This window comes from Sus scrofa, chromosome 13 (assembly GCF_054392235.1).
Source record: "Sus scrofa isolate SSC_HxYL_T2T_F1_AM1 chromosome 13, Sscrofa_HxYL_maternal_Yorkshire_Landrace_v2.0, whole genome shotgun sequence".
NCBI classification, from domain to species: Eukaryota; Metazoa; Chordata; class Mammalia; order Artiodactyla; family Suidae; genus Sus; species Sus scrofa.
In genome coordinates, this window is record NC_139395.1 from 210177134 (window position 1) to 210197248 (window position 20115).

A 20115-nucleotide genomic window follows, 5' to 3' on the forward strand; every position below is an offset into this window, starting at 1 on the left:
AACTTGGATCAAATACATTCACTCAGGCGCCATTCAAGCCCAGTGGGGATTTACAGTTCATGGAGGAAGAAAAAAAAAAATCTTTGCCTTATGAGATCTATTAACTAATGCATGTTAAACTAGCAGATTCTCCAAATATTTCCAAAGGGAAACCAATTATAACTGATTCCTTTTTATTTTTATTTTTTTTTGTCTTTCTGCTATTTCTTCGGGCTGCTCCCGCGGCATATGGAGGTTCCCAGGCTAGGGGTCCAATCGGAACTGCAGCCGCCAGCCTGCGCCAGAGCCACAGCAAGGTGGGATCCGAGCCGCGTCTGCAACCTACACCACAGCTCACGGCAACGCCGGATCGTTAACCCACTGAGCAAGGGCAGGGACTGAACCTGCAACCTCATGGTTCCTAGTCGGATTCGTTAACCACTGCACCACGACGGGAACTCCTGATTCCTTTTTAAAGGTCCTTATGAACATCTGAGTTGAAATCTCTGAGTGAAAAAAAAAAAAAAAATGATTGGGGGAAGGGACCAAGAAAAGGTCAGGAACAGCCAGTTATGACTTTTAGTTGGCATCCAATCATTAGGCTATGATTTTATTTTTCTTTTCAGACATTTTACTGTAATGGGAGAAGAAAAAGCCCTAGAAACACTTACATAAAATCAGCATAAACACTTGCTCCTCCCACAAGCTAAAAAACCAAAACCAACACAACTATAAAGGGAAAAAAAAATGGGCAAGGCTGGAGTTCGTGGCGCAGCAGTAACAAATCCGACTAGGAACCATGAGGTTGCAGGTTTGATCCCTGTCCTTGCTCAGTGGGTTAAAGATTCGGCGATGCTGTGAGCTATGGAGTAGGTCGCAGACACGGCTTGGATCTGGCATTTCTGTGGCTGTGGCATAGGCCAGCTGCTGCAGCTCCGAGTGGACCCCTAGCCTGGGAACTTTCATATGCCACGGGTGGGGCCCTAAAAAGCAAAAAAAAAAAAAAAAAAGGGAGGGCTAAATATATACCATGGGGGGGCACACTTAGCAGACAAATTCTTTCCAATCAAATTTTACTAAATCCCAGTGTGTATTTCCCTACAGAGAAAAAAAATATTTTAATCCATAAAAACTGTAGATAGAGCCCTTCCCGACCCTGTCAGTTTGTTGTGCAAGTCAAATAATACAGTCCACTAATGTTCTTTAAAAATACACAAATGCAGGCTCCTAATCTCTGAAACAATATTTTTTCTTCCACACACAGGATCTGATGGGTGTCATCAATCAGACGCAGCCGGAAATCAGGACAAGGCCTTGGGGTTTCCCCAGCAGGGCCCACGACATCGGGCCATGTGCTGTGCGACAACGAACACGGCACACAGACGGCTTACCAAACACTCACGGCTCCAACTTTCATCGACAACAAACTCGAGGGCCACGTGCTGCTGGTATCTGGGAGACTTTCAGAGAATGGGAAACGGAGTCTTAGATGGGACCGGATCTGTTTGGAGGAAGATAAATCTGTGCAGTTTCTCTCATTGCTGCCCCTCCCTGCTGCTGCCTGGTTGACTCCTGTTTGCAGAAAGAAGCTCCAGACCATCTGCATGGAACAACGCCCAAAATAGAAGCCTGCGTTTCCCAGGCACCGCAGGGAGCATGCTCTGCCCTGCAAATCAAAGGCGGCTGAGTGCTTAGCGACTTGTCACGCTGACCAAGGTGCCTGGACTCTCCTGGCTGTCCGGGAAGCCTTTCCTGTTAACAGCAGAGGCCGCTTGATCCACCTCCTGCAGGAGGGCCAACTGCACTCACTCCAGATCGCAATCTTCCCCTCTTATCTGATAAATGCACTCCAGGTGTAGCGAGGGCACTGACTCCCCAAAGCCAAGGCTGGCCCTCATTGTCTTTAACAAGGACGGGCCACTAGCATCAGCCACTGAACTCTCCCAGCTCAGCATCTGGAAGGACGGGGTTACAAATCAGAAGCGACTTCAGTTTCCCGAGTTTTCGCTGTAACGCTCTGAACAATTTGCTGAGTTAACCGAGGCCACCAGCGTCGCCCCAGCTGGTCAAGAGCATTTTACAGACGCTATAGCCACACTGCCTCCACCCACAAAAGTCAAGGGAACGTGAGCCTTAAGGACAGAACTTAAAAGTAAGAGGGACAGACAGACCATTCTGAAGCCTTGGAAAAAAAACTCTGTTTTTCTTCTTGCTTATTTTTTTCTAGGGTCACACATGCGGCATATGGACGTTCCCAGGCTAAGCGTCCAATCGGAGGTGTAGCGACCAGCCTATGCCAGAGCCACAGCAGTGTGGGATCCGAGCCGTGCCTGCGACCTACCCCATAGCTCACGGCAACGCTGGCTCCTTAACCCACTGAGCAAGGGCAGGGATGGACCCCGCAACCTCATGGTTCCTAGTCGGATTCGTTAACCACCAACCCATGACAGGAACTCTGGAAAAACACTCTTGATGCCACTTGAATTACAGTTCTGATCCAAGGGTGGCAAAGGGATACATTCTAATACACCAGGCCAGCGGTTTAAACTGGAGGAGATTCTGCCCCTCGGGGGACATTTAGCAGTGGCTGAGAATTACTTTTGATTGACACAACTTGGGGGAGGGGGTTACTACAACCAACTTAGAATCGTTTGCAGGACGACTGCTAACATCAAGGCACAGGAGAGCACCCCCCCACACACAACAAAGACTTGTCTGGCCCCAAGTGTGAGTAGCCCCAGATGAGATCAGTATTCAAAATAAATCACACAGGAACATTAGAGAGGTCTTTTGGAAACCTCACAGAAACAGAGGTTTGCAACTTCCTATTCCAGCTTCCTCTTCCCTTCAAGGCTCTTTTTAAAACAACAGCCAATGAACAAACTAACTTTTCGTCTGGATATCCTTCCCCTGTGTTTTTGTTTTTGTTTTGTTTTTACCGGTATGGACCTAAACAACTGCTGGAAAAAAAAACAGAAAAAATAGATGAACCATAGATAGCCCTGGTAAGATTTCACATGGTTGGCGAATGGCCAAGAATGGGAAACGGAGTCTTAGAGGGAAGACCTGGGATAAATCTCCTTACCCAGTCCCTGGCTTTCTAAGCCAACACGGCAACCCAGTCACTGAGTTCCTTCCTATTCGGAGGAAGAGGGGGGGAAAGAAGGCCCTCCAGATCACCTTACAGGCTGTCATTACAAAAAGCTCAATGAAGCAGACCACAAAATGTTAGCCACACCCCAACAGCGCTGGAGATGGTCTGCATGGAACCCTAACATTTCAATCCTCTTACCATTCCACCCAGACGAGAAAAGAAGACGAATAACCAAGACGAGTTGGTGACCGAAGGTGGTAGCCTCTTATCGTGGTTGAACATTAGACTCACCTAACCATCTTCAAGTAACCACTCAACACTGCAACCCAGGCCCCACCCCAGACCCAGTACAGGGCCTCTGAAAAGGGCCCGGGGTCTGAGTCCTCTAGACTGCAGAGGCCACTTCTTTCCCCCGGAAAAGGAAAATGTTCTTAAATCTAGTTCTCAGACAATCTTCCTGGTGCAGGTCAAAACTGGGCCCCTTATGGAGAGAAGCTTCCTGTGTCCATAAGACACTGTGCTTTGGATGCATAACATTTATCGAGCACTTTCGAGGACCCGTTCTAAACACATTACGTCTATAACTCAATTATTCCCTACAACAATCCCATTTGAGAGCAAGGGGGTATGGTCCCCATTTTACACTCAAGGACACGGGGCCCAGAGAGATTAAGCATAATCCGTTCAAAGGCATGAAGTTACTCAACCACAAGCAGGACTCATTCCCAAGGATCTTGGTTCCAGCGCCCACTCTTAGTGATGCTTCTCCAGCGAGGAAGAAAACCTCTACATGAAAAAAGGCTTCAGAAATAATGCAGTCTTGAAAGCTAATCACACATTTCAATCGGAATTCTCAGGGCGGGATCGGGCCAACTTTGCATACTTGGACTTGGAAGCTGTGGCAAGCCACAGGGCGAGCCAACGGGCATCGGCCAGGGTGCACGTGGGAGCGGCAAGGTCCTTCGTCAAAGCTGCCTAATATCCACTGTGACAACCCCGAAACGGTCCCTGCCTCAAACTTCAGATCTGTCACTCAGGATGCCTATTTTTAGTTACTTCTATATTTAGACCGAGGCTGCCCATTGTACAAACTTAGTTGTTTTCTATCTTTATGGCAGCTGTCTATGGATGCCGCTTTCTTTCCGCCTCATTATGGAACCATCTCTCAGGTTAATTCATCCTGTTTACCTGCCTCCTCTTTGATCCTTCGCTGTTAAGTGGGAACTAGGAAATGGCAGTAACCAGAAGGCAGACAGGCTGAGAGCCAGGTGGGGAGTCTGAGTGCCTGCTGCCCTCTGGCCAGTCTGATTGAACGGCTGCTGCTCAGGGCACTCGAGAATTCTTCTGGAAGTTACTCACGTTGAGGCCGCCTGAGAAAGTTTACACAAAGACCCATGCTGGGACTTCCTTGCACACTTGAACCCGTTTGATTACCTAACTTGACCAGGCACCCTCTGTCCTGAAGGATTTTTGATCACCGTAAAATATGAAAAGGTGAGACAACGGAAACGCAAAGGACTCTGCTAACGTGCAAGTCTGAGGGCAGAAGCGTGGCACGGGCATCATTCTAACTTTCAGCATCCAGATCAAAGCCTGGCACGGGGCGAACACTTAAGAAACATCAGTTCCAAGTTATGATTTGGAAACAAACAAATAAATCCTCCATGGATGATTCCAACATAATAGTTTGTTTGTTTGTTTTTTGGAGGTTCCCAGGCTACGGGTCTAATCGGAGCTGTCGCTGCCGGCCTACACCACAGCCACAGCAACGCCAGATCCGAGCCGTGTTTGTGACCTACACAACAGCTCAAGGCAACGCCAGATCCTTAACCCACTGAGCAAGGCCAGGGATCGAACCCGCAATCTCATGGTTCCTAGTCAGATTCGTTTCCGCTGCGCCACTGCGGGAACTCCCAAAATGAAAGTTTTAATGTGTTTGAAACAACAGTAAGTCCTGTGGATTTCAAAGGTGTCTGGTCAGAAGACGATAACTCGGGGTCAGATATAAGGTCAGTTAACTGACAGGATAGGGCTGCATATACAGAAAATACAGAATATACCTAAAACAGACACCTGTGTACATATACCATTTTTAAATTTGAAAGTTTTTTTTTTGTGTGTGTATTTTTCTTCTTTTAGGCCCACACCCACGGCATGTGGAGGTTTCCAGGTTAGGGGTCCAATCGGAGCTGTAGCCGCCGGCCCACACCACAGCCACAGCAACGTGGGATCTGAGCCGCATCTGCGACCTACATCACAGCTCACGGCAACGCCAGATCCTTAACCCACTGAGCGAGTCCAGGGATCAAATCCGCAACCTCATGGTTCCTAGTCGGATTCGTTAACCACTGAGCCACGACAGGAACTCCAAGATTTTTAATAAAAATTGTTAAAACTACAAACTATGCACAGGCATGCACACACACACACACACACATACATACACCATCTTTTTTTTTGAAAGAAAGAAACACACCAGAACAGTGATTGTCTTTAAAGGGGCAAAATCATGAACACTTTCAATCACACTTTATATCAGGAGTCTGTAAAGGGCCAGAGAATAAATATTTTCAGCTTTGCCAACCACTCCGAGTCCCAGTCTCAACAACTCAACTCTGCCACTGCAATGGAAAAGTAACCGAGACAAAAAACCATAAGCAAATGGGCGTGGCTGTGTTCCAATAAAACTTTATTTACAAAACTGGCCATGGACTGGATTTGGCTGCTGGGTCTTGGTTTGCCCATCCCTACTTTATATCCACAACCCACAGGAAGGGATCAGGCAGACAAAAAAAAAAAAAAAAAAGAAAGAAAGAAAGAAAGAAAAAAGAAAATATATACATATCATATCCAAAAAAAAGTTGAACACACACTGCTGTTTGTACTACGTACACCCAGACCACATAAAATCCTTTAAATAACCTCACCTACATAACACGCCTCAAAAGTCATTTTGCAGAAACAACTGGGTACTGAGTTTTATGGGATCAAGCCTGCCATCTTGTGGCCACATAAAAGAACGGCCTTCCTGATATCTGTCCCCTATTATTAAGGGTACAGAGTCCCATGAAGTCATTTTCTAAAGATGGGATTGGCGTGTGGGCTGCCATGATAGAAGGAGTCAAAAGTCAATAGTAGCTAAGTGTGATTGATTCTCTCAAGCCTCAGCTTGTCAAATTCTTTCAGGGAGCCACCGAACAAAAGGTTGAACTGTCACATGGCGTCTGCTTGTGATCTATTCTTAGAAGCCAAGCTTCCGAAGAGACTTTGAAAAACAAGAATACTCAAAGTACTTATACTCAGATGTGGAAACTGAAGACTACTTTTTTTTTTTTTTTTTTTTTTTTTTAAGGGCTGCACCTGCAGCACATGGAAGTTCCCAGGCGAGGGGTCGAATTGGAGCTGCAACTGCCAGCCACAGCCACAGCCACAGAGGAATCGAGCCACACCTCTGACCTACGCCGCAGCTTATGGCAGCTCAAGATCCTTAACCCACTGAGCAAGGTCAGGGATTGAACCTGCATCCTCATGGATACTAGTGGGGTCTTAACTCACTGAGCCACAGTGGGAACTCCCGGAAGACTTTTTTAAACCCATGTTTTAAAAAGAAAATAAATCTGAAGCCCCCACTTACGAAGTCAACCCCAGCTCTAGAACCAGCTCATGGAGATAGATAAGTGAGCTGCAGGCTGGTTGCCTGATCCTCCCACTGAACAAAAATGAGCACCTGCGTAGTAAAGTGGAGCCGATCTTTCCCAGGAAACAAGCTCAGAAGGAGAGACACAAGCAAATGAGAACCATCTAACAGGAGCAGGGGCCGCGTGTAGGATGTCTTTGCAGAGTCCTGGGGACCCAGAGGAGGGAGCTCGGCGGGGTCCCAGGAAGGCTTTCCCGGGGCGGGGAGCATTCAAGCTGCTGCTTTTAGATGAGCATAAGGTTGGCGGAGGGAAGGGAGGGGGGAGGGCCGTGTAAACAGGGAAAGTGGCAGATGGAGTAGGGCAGGGGGTCCCGCCCATGGGCTCCTGTTCAGACTCTAGGTGGGAAGAGCCCAAGAGAAAAGTAGAGCAAACCCCAGCCCTGGGCACATGTCTGCTCTGGGCATCTCACCTCGTGTCCTTCTCTTACGTGGAAGGGCGAGCAGGGCTGGTCTGTGGGATGGAGACGCAGGAGAAGGACCCAGGAGTCTCAGCATCTTAAGTGACTCCTGGCACTTCTGTGTCTCCCACCCTCCCTCTCTCTCTTTTTTTGTCTTTTCAGGGCTGCACTCGTGGCATATGGAGGTTTCCAGGCTAGGGGTCCAATCAGAGCTGTAGCCACCAGCCTACGCCAGAGCCACAGCAACACAGGATCCCAGCCACATCTGCGACCTACACCACAGCTCACGGCAACGCCGGATCGTTAACCCACTGAGCAAGGGCAGGGACCGAACCCACAACCTCATGGTTCCTAGTCGGATTCGTTAACCACTGCGCCACAACAAGAACTCCTCAACCCACTTTATTTTTCTCCCAAATGACAAACAGCCGCAGCACGACCAAGCCTCCCATGGCAGAAAAAGAGCAATTCCACCAGCACGGACGTGCCCTACCCCTTTGAAACTTCGACAGGAAGCTTGGTTATCCGTTCATCTCACTCATGCCTCTGACACCACCTGCCAGATGCGGAAAGTCCACAGAGAGGTGGGAGCTGCATGGGCAGCGCCGGCCATACCTGTGTTGCTGGTGAGAAAGGCCAGCGGGCTGTCGCTGGGGTCGGCGGGGGGACCGTCCAGCCGGTGGGGCGGCTTCTCCAGCAGCTCTGCTCCTGCCTCCAGCTCCGGGTAGGTCCTCACCAGGAGGCCCAGGGACGGCTGCGTGAGGAAATCTTTGAGCACAGATGAGTTCAGCGAGCCGGCAGCACGATTATTGATCTCGAGAATCTCGTCTCCGGCTTTCAGGCCTGCCAAGGCGAGGTGGAAAAATGTTTAATTTCACACGCACATAAAAGCAGCAGCGGCATCGAATCAGATCACAGCATCCTGGAGGCCCTGCTGCTAAAGGGCACACGGAGCTCTGGGTAGAGGTGCTGCTGCACACAGGCTACAGGTGCTCTACGGGGATCACGTGGGCTCTGGTTTTGGAAGGTTCTAGACTGGGATGTCACAGCACGCCTAGCCTGACCTGAATGCACCGACTAAACAGGGGGACTCCTTCTTGGATCTATGTGCCCTCAGCATCTGCCAGCTTCTCCTCACGAATGTTGATTCTGGCTCTCACCCTATCACTTACAGGGGGAAAAGGTGGAAATACTTCTTGATGACAGCAGTTCCTGTGTTTTGGACATGTTCATGCTACAGCAGACAGGTAGCTCATGTCACAGCAGCCAACGCCTAGTCATCTTTTCTATGGAAGCAAAACGCAAGTGTCTCCTTGGCCACCGTCACTGAAGGTCATCTGATTCCAGCCACGTTTAGAGACGACAGTTTGGAGAATCAAATGCAATCTTATGTACCTCCCACTTTTTAAAAACTACATACATCAGGGGGAGTTCCCGTTGTGGTTCAATGGGTTAAGAATCTGACTAGTATCCATGAGGACGAGGGTTTGATCCCTGGCCTCGCTCCGTGGGTTAAGGATCCAGCATTGCCACAAGCTGCAGAGTAGATGGCAGACATGGCTTGGATCCGGCATTGCTGTGACTGTGGCCGGCTGCTGCAGCTCCAATTTGACTCCAGCCCAGAAACTTCCATGTGCCGCAGGTACAGCCATAAAGAGGGAAAAAAACGACATCAGGACCTTGGGGTGAGTGGCCTTTTGAATGTCCCCAAAGGTTCTGTGACTTTTGCAAAGCATGCCAGGGCACTGTCCAAGCTTGGGACCCAGAGGAGCAGCTGTGAACCAGTCCAACCTAGGAGAACAAGACTGACCCGGGGCGGCTCCACCCAACATTAAAAGAACATTTCAGCAGTTGGAGAAAGGGAGAGGTTAGGGAAGAACATGAAAGGAAATACAGTTTCCTTTCAGCTAAGAAGAAAGGAGTCCAATTCTTATTCTCTAGATGAACATGGAAAAACAAGCTCGTGAAAGGGAGTGACTAAAGGGCAGAGACAAAGGATGAACTACTGAACTCGAAGCCATGCAGCCCCTCGGAAGTCTGCAGATCTTATCACTAATTCTGCAGAAAAATGACTCTGCAGAGAAGTTCTCATTTCCCAGCTTCACTGAGTCACACTCCTTGGCTTTCCTCAGGTTCCCAAAATACCTGGAATCAATTTTTTTATCAAAAAATACTCCAAGAAACAGAGAAGAGAAAGGAGAAGGTTTTTCTCCATGTCTGAGGCAGAATTCTGAGAAGCTAACCATCGCATTTTTTTCTTTTAGATTTTGGCTGCACACATGGCACACATGGTAAGAGACCAAACTTGTGGCACAGCAACAGCTAGGGCCACAGTTCCAGGGGAAGGGATGGAGCTCGTGCCACAGCAGCAACCAGAGCCACAGCAGTGACAGCTCCAGGTCCTTAACCTACTGAACCACCAGGGAACTCCTCACCAGTCCATTTTTGGGTGAGAGAATTTAACATCACAGCATTTGAATTGAAAATATGAAATGTCCACGTGATGTTGTTTTTTAAGTCTTCTCTGGGCTATGAGAGGAGGTAACATAAGGAGAAAGAGAAGGAAAGCGTTAAACACTAAAAACATCTACGAGTTTTGTTTTCAAGAATTTCCAGGTTTGCTTTGACTGGTTGAACAGGTGCGCAGTGGGTTGAAGGATGGCCCCTAAAAAGTTCTGTGTATGACCCACAACCTAGAAACATGCCCGTATAGGGAAACAGGGTCTTTGTAGCTGTAATTCAGTTCAGAACCTTAAAGATAAGGACACAGTGGATTCTCTGATGGGTCTTCAAGCCACTAACAAGTGTCTTTGTAAGAGACTCACAAGAGAGAGACACAGAAAAAAGACAAGGAGGTCATGAGAGACTGAGATTGGAATGAGGAAGCCATAAGCCAAAGGATGCCTCGAGCCCCCAGAGGCTGGAAGAGGCAGACAAGGATTCTTCCCTAGAGGCTCCCGAGGACCACAGCCCTGGAGACACCTAGGCTTCAGACTGTCCTCCAAAACTGGAGCAAAGTGTATCTCTATTTCCGAAGCCACCCAGTTTGTGGTCATTTGTGATGGCAACCCCAGGAAGCTAAGGCAGGGGCTACCTGAGTACGCCCTTCTCAGTAAGGGAGAGGAGGAGGTGGACGAGAAGTGTCCTGTCTGGTCCATCTGTCACCACCCCACCACATGACAAAACTCTGTGCCCGTGGGCATGTGACCCAACTCCTCCCAGCCTCAGGTTCCTGCTATGTCACAGGGTCATGCCTTCCACGCGATTCAATAAAATAATCCATGTAAAACTCATCGCATAGCACATGGCATGTTGAAGGTATTCAATAGACATTACCTCTCATTATTCATATCTGGTAGAAAGAAAAGAGGAAAATTTTTCGAAAACATTTCTGAGCCTCCTCAAAAATAATCCCCACCCGCCCACGGCAGGTGACGTAACCCATCTATGTAGAGACATAGACTACAGGGCTTTCTCAGCTAGGCTCTGTCCTATGCAGCCATCAGGATGTCACTTAGATGGCAGTAAAGAAGATGCTGGATCCCCACAGGCCCGTGATGAACAGAGATAAGTGTAAAAACAGCACATGTTGGTTCAGAAAGGCAATGCTACAAGGATAGCCAGTGGGAGCTCCATCGGAGAGCAGGGGGTGGGTGGGAGGGAGTGGAATGTGAGACTTAACTGTCAGCCCATCACAGGCCAAAGGCCCAAGGAGGCAGCTAACAATAAATGAAGTGTAGGTTCAATGAATGCAAACAAAATATTCCAATCAATTAGGCTACATGCTGCCAGACTCCCCTCGCCTGCACCACATTCTGGTCCTTTTTTTTTTTTTTTGGCTTTTTAGGACTGCTCCTGTGGCATATGGAGGTTCCCAGGGTAGGGGTCACAATGGGAGCTGTCGTTGCTGGCCCATGCCACAGCCACAGCAGCACAGGATCCAAGCGGAGTCTGTGACCTACACCACAGCTCCTGGCAATGCCAGATCCTTTAACCCACCAAGCGAGGCCAGGGGTCGAACCTGCATCCTCCTGGATGCTAAGCAGAGCTGTTAACCACCAATCCACGACAGGAACACCCCATATTCTGGTCATTTTAAGCAACACTGGTGGCTGGAGTGTGTCCAGACAGACTTGTATGCTACATGCTAACGGGTCGTTGAAGGATCTGGAAGTGTCGAATGTGGGCAAGACGTGGCAGGTGTAACAGGATGGAGGCTGTAAAGATGGAGGCGAAACAGTGAACGGAAGCTGAGGGAGAAGGATATTTTCTAATCAGAGACGCCTCTAAGGGGGCTGTATGGTCCACGGGGAGCTCTCCATCCCTGGGAGGTCTTCCCCAAGAGGCTACATTTAACAGCAAATACCCCAAATAGCTCCCCCAACCCTGCCCTCTGCAGCTCGGGTGCGGGGAGAGCGTTTGCTACCCAGGTGGACAAAGGGACCTCACGCTGGCACCTGCAGAGAACGGCACTACATGGGGCCAGGGGGTTGGAGCAGACAACCGTTTGTTACCTAACACCAGGGTTCTGGGATTCAAAGGACTAAAACAGGATGTGACTAAAAGCAGGGCGGCCTATTTCCCCACCCCCGCACCATGCCAACGGGCACCCCGGGCTGAGAGAGATAAAAATCAGCTTGAGGTTTAAAGAGGAATAAACCCTTCCACCTCTGCTCTTGGTGGAGAGACCCTGAGTGAATGCATCAAACCCTAGCCTCCAGGATGGCTCTGGTCTCAAAAACGTGGAAGGAAAATCCTCCTCCCTGAAAGGAGGCCATGGATATTATTACATGGAATTTATTTCCCGTTGGTCACACCTTTGCCATCTCTGCGCACAGCCAAGCCTGCAGGCAGCCTTTCTTCGCTGTTACAGCACAGGGCCAAGTAAGCTGCACAGGGAGCTTGCAAGCTGCAAACACCCAGAACTAAACTGCCCGGGAACATGGGAGGGGGTGAGAAAAATGGGCAGACAGTTCATCCTTTCTTCAGCTGCTCCCTTCAGAACAGACACAAGCATCACGTCCAAGCACAACTGACTGTGGCAGGTTAGACACTCACAGTCAATGGATATTATTTTGCCCCTCCCTTGATGGAAGCTAAAAATGCCATAGCAAGAAGAAGGAAATGAAGGTGGGTTTTCCACCCTGCTTAGGTGCCCGATTCGTTTACAGGAAGCATGGTGACCGGAAGAGGGTCCCCCTTGCCCCTCCAAAAGTCATATCCACCCAGAACAACGGAATGTGATCTGACGTGGAAATAGGGTCTTTGCGGATGTAAATAAGGTAGGATGAAGTCATGCTGGGTTAGGGTGGGTCCCAAATCCAATGGCCAGTGTTCTCTTAAGAAAGCCAGGTGGGAATTCCCATCATGGCTCAGAGGAAACCAATCTGACTAGCATGCTTGAGGATGCAGGTTCGATCCCTGGCCTCACGCAGTGGGTTAAGGATCCGGCGTTGCCGTGAGCTGTGGTGTAGGTCGCAGACGTGGCTCAGATCCCACGTTGCTGTGGCTGTGATAGGGGAACCTCCATATGCCATGGGTGTGGCCCTAAAAAGACAAAAGGAAAAAAAAAAAAAAAAAAAAAAAAAAAAAAAGAAAAAAAGAAAGAAGGCCAGGTAAAGACAGAGAGAGACACACAGGATGGGACGCCATGGAAAGACAAAGGCAGAAATTAGAGCAATACAGCCATAAACCAGGGATGCTGAGGGCTGCTAGAAACCAGCAGAATCTAGAAAAAACCATGGGATATTCTTCCTGCAGAGGCTCCAGAAGGAAACCACACTGCCAATACCTGGATTTCAAACCTCTGGCCTCCTGATCTGTGTGAGAATACATTTCTGGTGTTTTTAATCACTCAGATTGAGGTAATTTGTTTACTGCAGTCCTAGAAAACCAAGCTAGGAAGCAAAAGAAATCTAGGTGGAAAGCCCAGCGTAGAAAATGGATGAAGAGCTAAGGATACATAAATAGTCTCTGAGCCTCCGAAGGGCTGCAGGCAGGGTGGAGCGGAAAAGAGCTGAGTGGGGGCAGGAAGCCTGGATCCTGAACTCCCAGGTTCTCAGCTTCTACAGAGATTCCTCCCTGAGTGGCAGCAACAGAACATGAAGGAGCTCTATAAGCTCAGGTGAAGGTCAATGTCGGCTATGATCAGTGGAGACCAAAGCGTGAAGGGCTCTTCCCGGATGATGTGCTCTAGGCAGACCGCAGGGACCTCCATTCCAACCCAAACGGTAGGGAAGGACAACCACTTCCGATGAGAATGGAATTTCCCATCAGCCCCTTGGAAATGGGCCCAGGATCAGTTTTAAAATCCTAGAATGCAACATTCCTCGTGGATGGGAGTAATCTGCAAGGTCCCTGGAAGGGTTTTCAATGTGTCTTTTTCTTTTCTTTTCTTTTCTTTTGGTCTTTTTACGGCCGCAGCTGGGGCACATGGAAGTTCCCAGGCTAGGGGTCGAATCCGAGCCGCACCTGCTGGCCTCCGCCACAGCCACGGCAACACCAGATCCTTAACGCTCCATCCCTGAGCAAGGCCAGGGACCGAACCCACGTCCTCATGGATCCTAGTTAGGTTAATTACCACTGAGCCACAACAGGAACTCCCTGTGACAACATTTAAATACTCTTTATCGGTGAACCCTTTGGGGCATATCTTTCTCATCCACCAACTGGAAGAACTTGAAAGGGAACCGAAGATAGACAAGACAGACACTTAGGAACTTACCTTTCTTGGAAGCTAAACCAGTTTCCTTTACACTGTTCACATAGAGCCTTCGGATACCATCTTCTTCCACAGAAGAAAGTGAAAAGCCTAGGAAATGCAGAGACAGCAGAGTAAGGCTCAGACCTTCTGAGTGATGAACAAACAGTAGGAAGTATCTGCTGTGAACTAGGTAGGTTCACTGTGTGGAGTCATAGTTTTTCCCTTGTTCATATTGTTTGATAAAGCAGAACAGTGTATTTTTAGAAGCCGTTATAAAAATCTTCTAAAAGAAGCCATTGTAAAAATTGATGTTACCAGGTACATCTACCTTCAATTCAATTCAATTCAATTCAATTCAGTTCAGTTCAAATGGAGGAAAGTTATTTGGTTTTAACCTTAAATGCCACAATTTCGCTTTTTTTTTTTTTTTTTTTGCACAGTTCCCTCCACGGCACAAAACAGAAATGATGAGCTTATCTCATCTGGGTCACTTTGACTTTTTTCAGCAAATCTACATCCTAGGACACGTCACAACAGAACTATGTGGTGTGTGTTCACCCATGTATATTGCTATGTGGTCACTGCTGTCATTTAGTAAAATTCTGCAAAAAGAGGTAAGTTGCAACATGCTTTACACAGCCTTCTTCCTAGAGAACTCGAATGATTGTACATTGTCCTAGTGTGTGATCATGACATGATCTTACACTTGTCCAGGCATTCACAGCTCATAACACATTCAGCAATTACTCTTGGGTTTTGCTACATCCTTCAGACAAAAAAAAAAAAAAAAAAAAAGGCAGATCAAGGTCCCAAGGTTCTAAGTGCTTGCAATCCTATGGCTACAAGTCTTGGTCGCTTCTGTTTCTAGAGAGTCTCATGTAAAACTCTGATCAGTCAATGGAATGTCCAAACCAATATCCACGTTCTCTCAGGATAAAATACTTTGGTAGATAATCCTGAAAGAGCAAAGGAAATTAATGCAAATTGTAAAGATATGACAGAATTTCAGCTCTGGGAGAAAAATAAGGCTTAAGACAGAGCGCAAAAGGCAGAAGAACAAAGAGTGGTTAAAAAAAAAAAAAAAAAAAAAAAGCCAACTAACAGCAAAATGGAATAATTAAGAACAGGACTGGGGCCCAGGGCTTCACTGAGACTTGTCAGGCCGTGGCATAACGAACACATGTTTTCTTGTATCATTCACAGGACCAGGAAACAGATACCCACACGGAGGCAAAGCTGCCAACTGCCACTGCCAAATAGGGTACCATAACTCCCTCGGATAAGGAGCAATACAGGGCCATCCCCTTGAGGGACTTTCCAAAGTCTTTTTCATTCTCTTATTTTAAATTCCTTTCTGATAGCAACTTGTAATTTTTAGATTACTCTTCAAGAAGCCCGACTCAAATAATTTTTTTTTTTTTTTTTTTTTGCATTTTAGGGCTCTATCTGTGGCATATGGAAGCTCCTGGGCTAGGGATCCAACTGGAGCTGCCACTGCCAGCCACAGCCACAGCCAAGCAGGATCCAAGTCACAAGTGTGCAACTGACACCACAGCTCAGGACAACGCCAGATCCTTAACCCAGTGAGCAAGGCCAGGGATTGAACCCAAGTCTTCATGGATACTAGTTGGGTTTGTTACTGCTGAGCCACAACTAGAACTCCAAAATAATTTTAGACACAAGCCATTTAAGTGACATTAGCCTCAATACAAGTGTATTTATCTGCATTTCAGTAGAGGTTTTACCTATCTTCTTTTATCTGTAAGAATAGATACAGAATCAAGGACTACATCAAGGGAAAGGATGGATAGATTTCCTTAAAATACAGGCATTTCCTTTCCAAACTACTACCAATTTATAAAGCGCTGAGACCAAACTTTTCAATATATATATATATTTTTTTTTCTTTTTACCACCACACCTGTGGCACGCGGAGGTTCCAGGCTAGGGGTCAAATTGTAGCTGCAGCCAAGGCCTGTGTCACAGCCATGCCAGAACTGAGCTGCATCTGCAACCTATGCTGCAGCTCATGGATCCTTAACCCACTGAGTGAGGCCACGGATCAAACCAACACGCTCACAGAGACAACATCGGATCCTTAATTGGCTGAGCCACCGTGGGAACTTGACTACATTTTTAATGCAAATTTCAGTACTAAAAATAAAATGAGCACACTGCTGGGTGTCAGGGGAAGAAGAGCTTGCTTGATTGGAAGATGTCAGGAGAGACGATGCGTTGAAAGCCTCCTGCAAGTCACCTTCAGCCAAGGTCAGTGGAGATGGTCTAGGCATTCATTTGCTGCCTTTCTTCTTGGTCCTCCTTTTTCCTGATTGAAAGGCAATCATGGGAGTGGGGTAGGGGCTGGGAAGTCATCCAGCCTGAAGATGGCCAGTGCCTGTGAAATTTGCACTGGGCAACTGGGTACCAAACGTGGATCTGAGAAACAGATTATACCTCTGTGGTAGGGAAAGAGGACTGAAAAAGAATGACAGCAATAAGCTCCTTTTGGAAAATCACGCATGAGGAAGCCCATGATTAACAAATGTTTCCTTTGGTTCTGCCCAGAAGTTCATACTGGAGGACAAATTTAAGGGTCAGGCAAACAGGAGCGTCTCCCTGTTGAGAAAGACGGCTTTCCCCACGCAGACATGCAATGTACACCGCTAAGGCTATCAAGAGTCCCAAGGAAAAAAATACAAAAATAAAAATAAATAAATAAATAAAAAGGAGTTCCCGTTGTGGCGCAGGGGTTAACGAATCTGACTAGGAACCATGCATGAGGTTGCGGGTTCGGTCCCTGGCCTCGCTCAGTGGGTTAAGGATCAGGCATTGCCATGAGCTGTGGTGTAGGTTGCAGATGCGGCTCAGATCCCGCATTGCTGTGGCTCTGGCTTTGGCCGGTGGCTACAGCTCTGATTGGACCCCTAGCCTGGGAACCTCCATATGCCAAGGGAAGTGGCCCTAGAAAAGGCAAAAAGACAAAAAAAAAAAAAAAAAAAAAAGTCTCAAGGAGCAGCCTCCCTTTCAAGATGCCAATAATTTGCACACTGGGGGGAAGGTGGGGATATAGCCATCTCCTAGAATAACACAGGCAAAGAAAATATTAAACACTATAGCTAGATTATTTAAGGTCACTGAAGAATACAAGGATTTCCATCAGCAAAATCAGGTTTTTTTAAAGTTGAAGTATTGGAGCTCCCGTTGCAGTGCAGCGGAAACGAATCCAACTAGTAACCATGAAGTTGCAGGTTCGATCGCTGGCCTTGCTCAGTTTTAAGGATCTGGCATTGTGGTGAGGTGTGGTATAGGTCAAAGACCCATCTCAGATCCTGTGTTTCTGTGGCTGTGGTGTATGCTGGCAGCTGCAGCTATGATTTGACCTCTAGCCTGGGAACCTCCATATGCCACGTATGTACCCCTAAAAAGCAAAAAAAAAAAAAAAAAAAAAGTATAACGGATATACAATGTTGCATCAGTTTCAGGTGTATAGCAGAGTGATTCTGTTCTTAAGACTGGAATCCACTACAGGTATTACAAGATCCTGGATGTGATTTCCTGTGCTATATAGTAAATCCTTGTTGCTTATCTATTTTATGTATTAGTAGTTTGTGTCTGTTAATCCCATACTCCTAATTTATTTGTCCCTCCATCCCTCCCTCCCCTTTGGTAACCAGAAGATTGTTCACTAAGTCTGAGTCTATTTCTGTTTTGCACATAGATTCACTTGTATTATTATTATTATTATTGGTCTTTTTAGGGCGGCCCTAAACTGTAGATCGTACTGTAGCTGTAAGTCATGAGTGTAGGTCACCGACGTGGCTCAGATGCCAAGTTGCTGTGGCTGTGGCGTAGGCTGGCACCTGCAGCTCTGAGTCGACCCCTAGCCTGCCAACTTCCCTGTGCTGTGGGTGCGGGTCTCCCCTGCCAAAAAAATTTTTAAAAAAGATAGATAAATAAATAAATAAATAAATAAATAAATAAATAAGCCTTCCTCCAAAAGCATCTAGTCCTGTAAAAAGGAAAACTTGCTTTCTTAAAATACGAGAAGAAAATCTGATTCAATAGGAATTATGAAAAAGAAAAAGAAAAAAAAAAAAGGAAAGGAAAGGAAGGAAGGACGAACCCAATTCCTGACAAACAAATGTTAATACAGCCCAAAATGACTTGCCCAGTACCCCAGGGAGTCATTCAATATTAACCCAATACACCCACCCCATCAGAAGGCTTAGCGTTACGAAGACCAGCCGGCACCATGAGTGGCCTAAGATCTTGGAAGTGAAGGAAGTGAGTAAAACTGAGTGAAGAAACCAAGAAGGCAACTCCTGCGTTGAATACCCAGAAGACCCCTCCTACTGAAATTCATGACCAGAGAAAAATCATGACAACCTCACAAACAGAACAGAAGTACTCAGAACCAGAGTCCAGGACACAGCAAAACTGAGAAAGTAAGAAAAGCAGACACCTCTGCCATAGAGGGGACCCAAGACCAAGAAGGCAACAGTCTAAGAAGTCCCCAGAGGAAAAGGCACACTCAGTTGCTGAAATGACACATACTTTCCCTTCAAGGCAGCCTAGGGGATCATGCTTATTATGAGTCAATTACAAAATTATCCGAACTCATTTCAACAACAAGGTCTGAGACAGTCCTGAGGGCTGAGGCGGAGGGAGGAGCAAGAGAGAAATTAGGCAAGTGTGAAATCTTTCCATTCATTTAGTCAGTGGGATTATTAAGTCATCGTTTCCTCCCTACACGATTCTATAAAAGGCAGCGTTTGGTTTGCAGTTAGGTTTTTTGTTTGTTTTTTTGCTATGGGTTGATGAGATGTGTGCTGGTCATTTTACAGACCCTGGACTTGATTGTACCACAGAAAGCTGTGCTTAGGTGCTAATGTCAGAGAGAGATGGGCTGCATTTAAAATCCTTGGTAGCTGTTGAGGTCAGAGGCAAGAGGCTCTCTTAGGACCGGGGGACTCGGTCAATATGCTGTGGGAACACGTCCTTACAGCAGGAACTGGGCCCTGAGAATAAATGGATTAGCTGAAGGTATCAGCCTTGGAGAGCAGCGTTCCAAGGTGAAGTCTGGAAATTACTAGACGGGTTGTACCGGGCAGCAATCTAAGGATAGACGTCCAGCCTCAGCCTTGAGAACCTCATTACCTGACATCATCACAATCTCTGAGCATGGGATCCTGTGGCTGACAACAGCTGGGGTGGTCCAGGACAACTGGAAATGAACACACCTCCCCCCCCAACAAAGCCCTGCTTCTTCATGTCAGGTCATGGAAGAAGCACCACTGACAATACCTTATGGGTGGGTGCCTGATACCCTGGTACCCCTTCAGTGTGGAAACCTAAGTGGGGTCTATGAGCCTCTCAGTCACTCCCATAAAAAAGAATAAAAACTGGAGTTCCCGTCGTGGCATAGTGGTTAATGAATCTGACTAAGAACCATGAGGTGGCAGGTTCGATCCCTGCCCTTGCTCAGTGGGTTAAGGATCTGGCGTTTCCGTGAGCTGTGGTGTAGGTCGCAGACGCAGCTCGGATCCTACGTTGCTGTGGCTGTGGTGTAGGCCTGTGGCTACAGCTCCGATTAGACCCCTAGCCTGGGAACCTCCATATGCCACGGGAAGCGGCCCTAGAAAAGGCAAAAAAAAAAAAAAAAGACCAAAAAAAAAAAAGTATAAAAAGTATGGCAGGATTATGCCTCGTTTCTATTTCTGAGTCCTCAAATCAATCAATCTTAGGATTTGAGTCCAAGAGCTTTGAAATTCAGCCCCCTCTTGCCTCTTGCTACAGTTGACCCTTACTCAAGAGATAGTAAGTAAACCAAAGAAAAAAAGAGTCCCCACTGTGGTGCATTTCAGTTTTTATTTGTAGCACCGCAACTCACTACTGCTTTAATTATTGACGTCACACTTCTGCTGCGTATGAAGCCTTTTAGACACATTCATCCCTCATCCCTCGCCATCAAAAACATCCTCTGGCTTTATGATGTCTTTAGTTTTTTTGTTTGGTTGGTTTTTTTCATTTTTTGTTTTTTAGCGCCGCACTCTTGGTATATATGGAGGTTTCAAGGCTAGGGTAGGGGTTGAATCAGAGCTGTAGCTGCTGGCCTACACCACAGCCACAGCAACACGGGATCCGAGCCAGGTCTGTGACCTACACCACAGCTCACGGCAATGCCAGATCCTTAACCCACTGAGAGAGGCCAAGGATTGAACCTGCGTCCTCATGGATGCTGGTC

General features: G+C 47.2%; 1 protein-coding gene across 11 annotated transcripts in view; it reads right to left on the reverse strand.

The window, feature by feature from the left end:
* The window catches only part of TIAM1 (TIAM Rac1 associated GEF 1), a 461825-nt gene that overhangs the window by 61172 nt on the left and 380538 nt on the right, over positions 1-20115 (reverse strand). For 10 of the 11 annotated variants that reach the window (XM_084991933.1, XM_084991930.1, XM_021070906.2 and 7 more), the window contains 2 exons: positions 13893-13979; positions 7784-8011 (listed from right to left, as the gene is read on the reverse strand). In XM_084991933.1, the coding sequence (XP_084848059.1) occupies positions 7784-8011; positions 13893-13979 (315 nt within the window). Of the gene's footprint in view, positions 1-7783; positions 8012-13892; positions 13980-15988; positions 16678-20115 lie in introns of those variants that run through there. The other variant, XR_014825120.1, reaches the window with a different exon arrangement.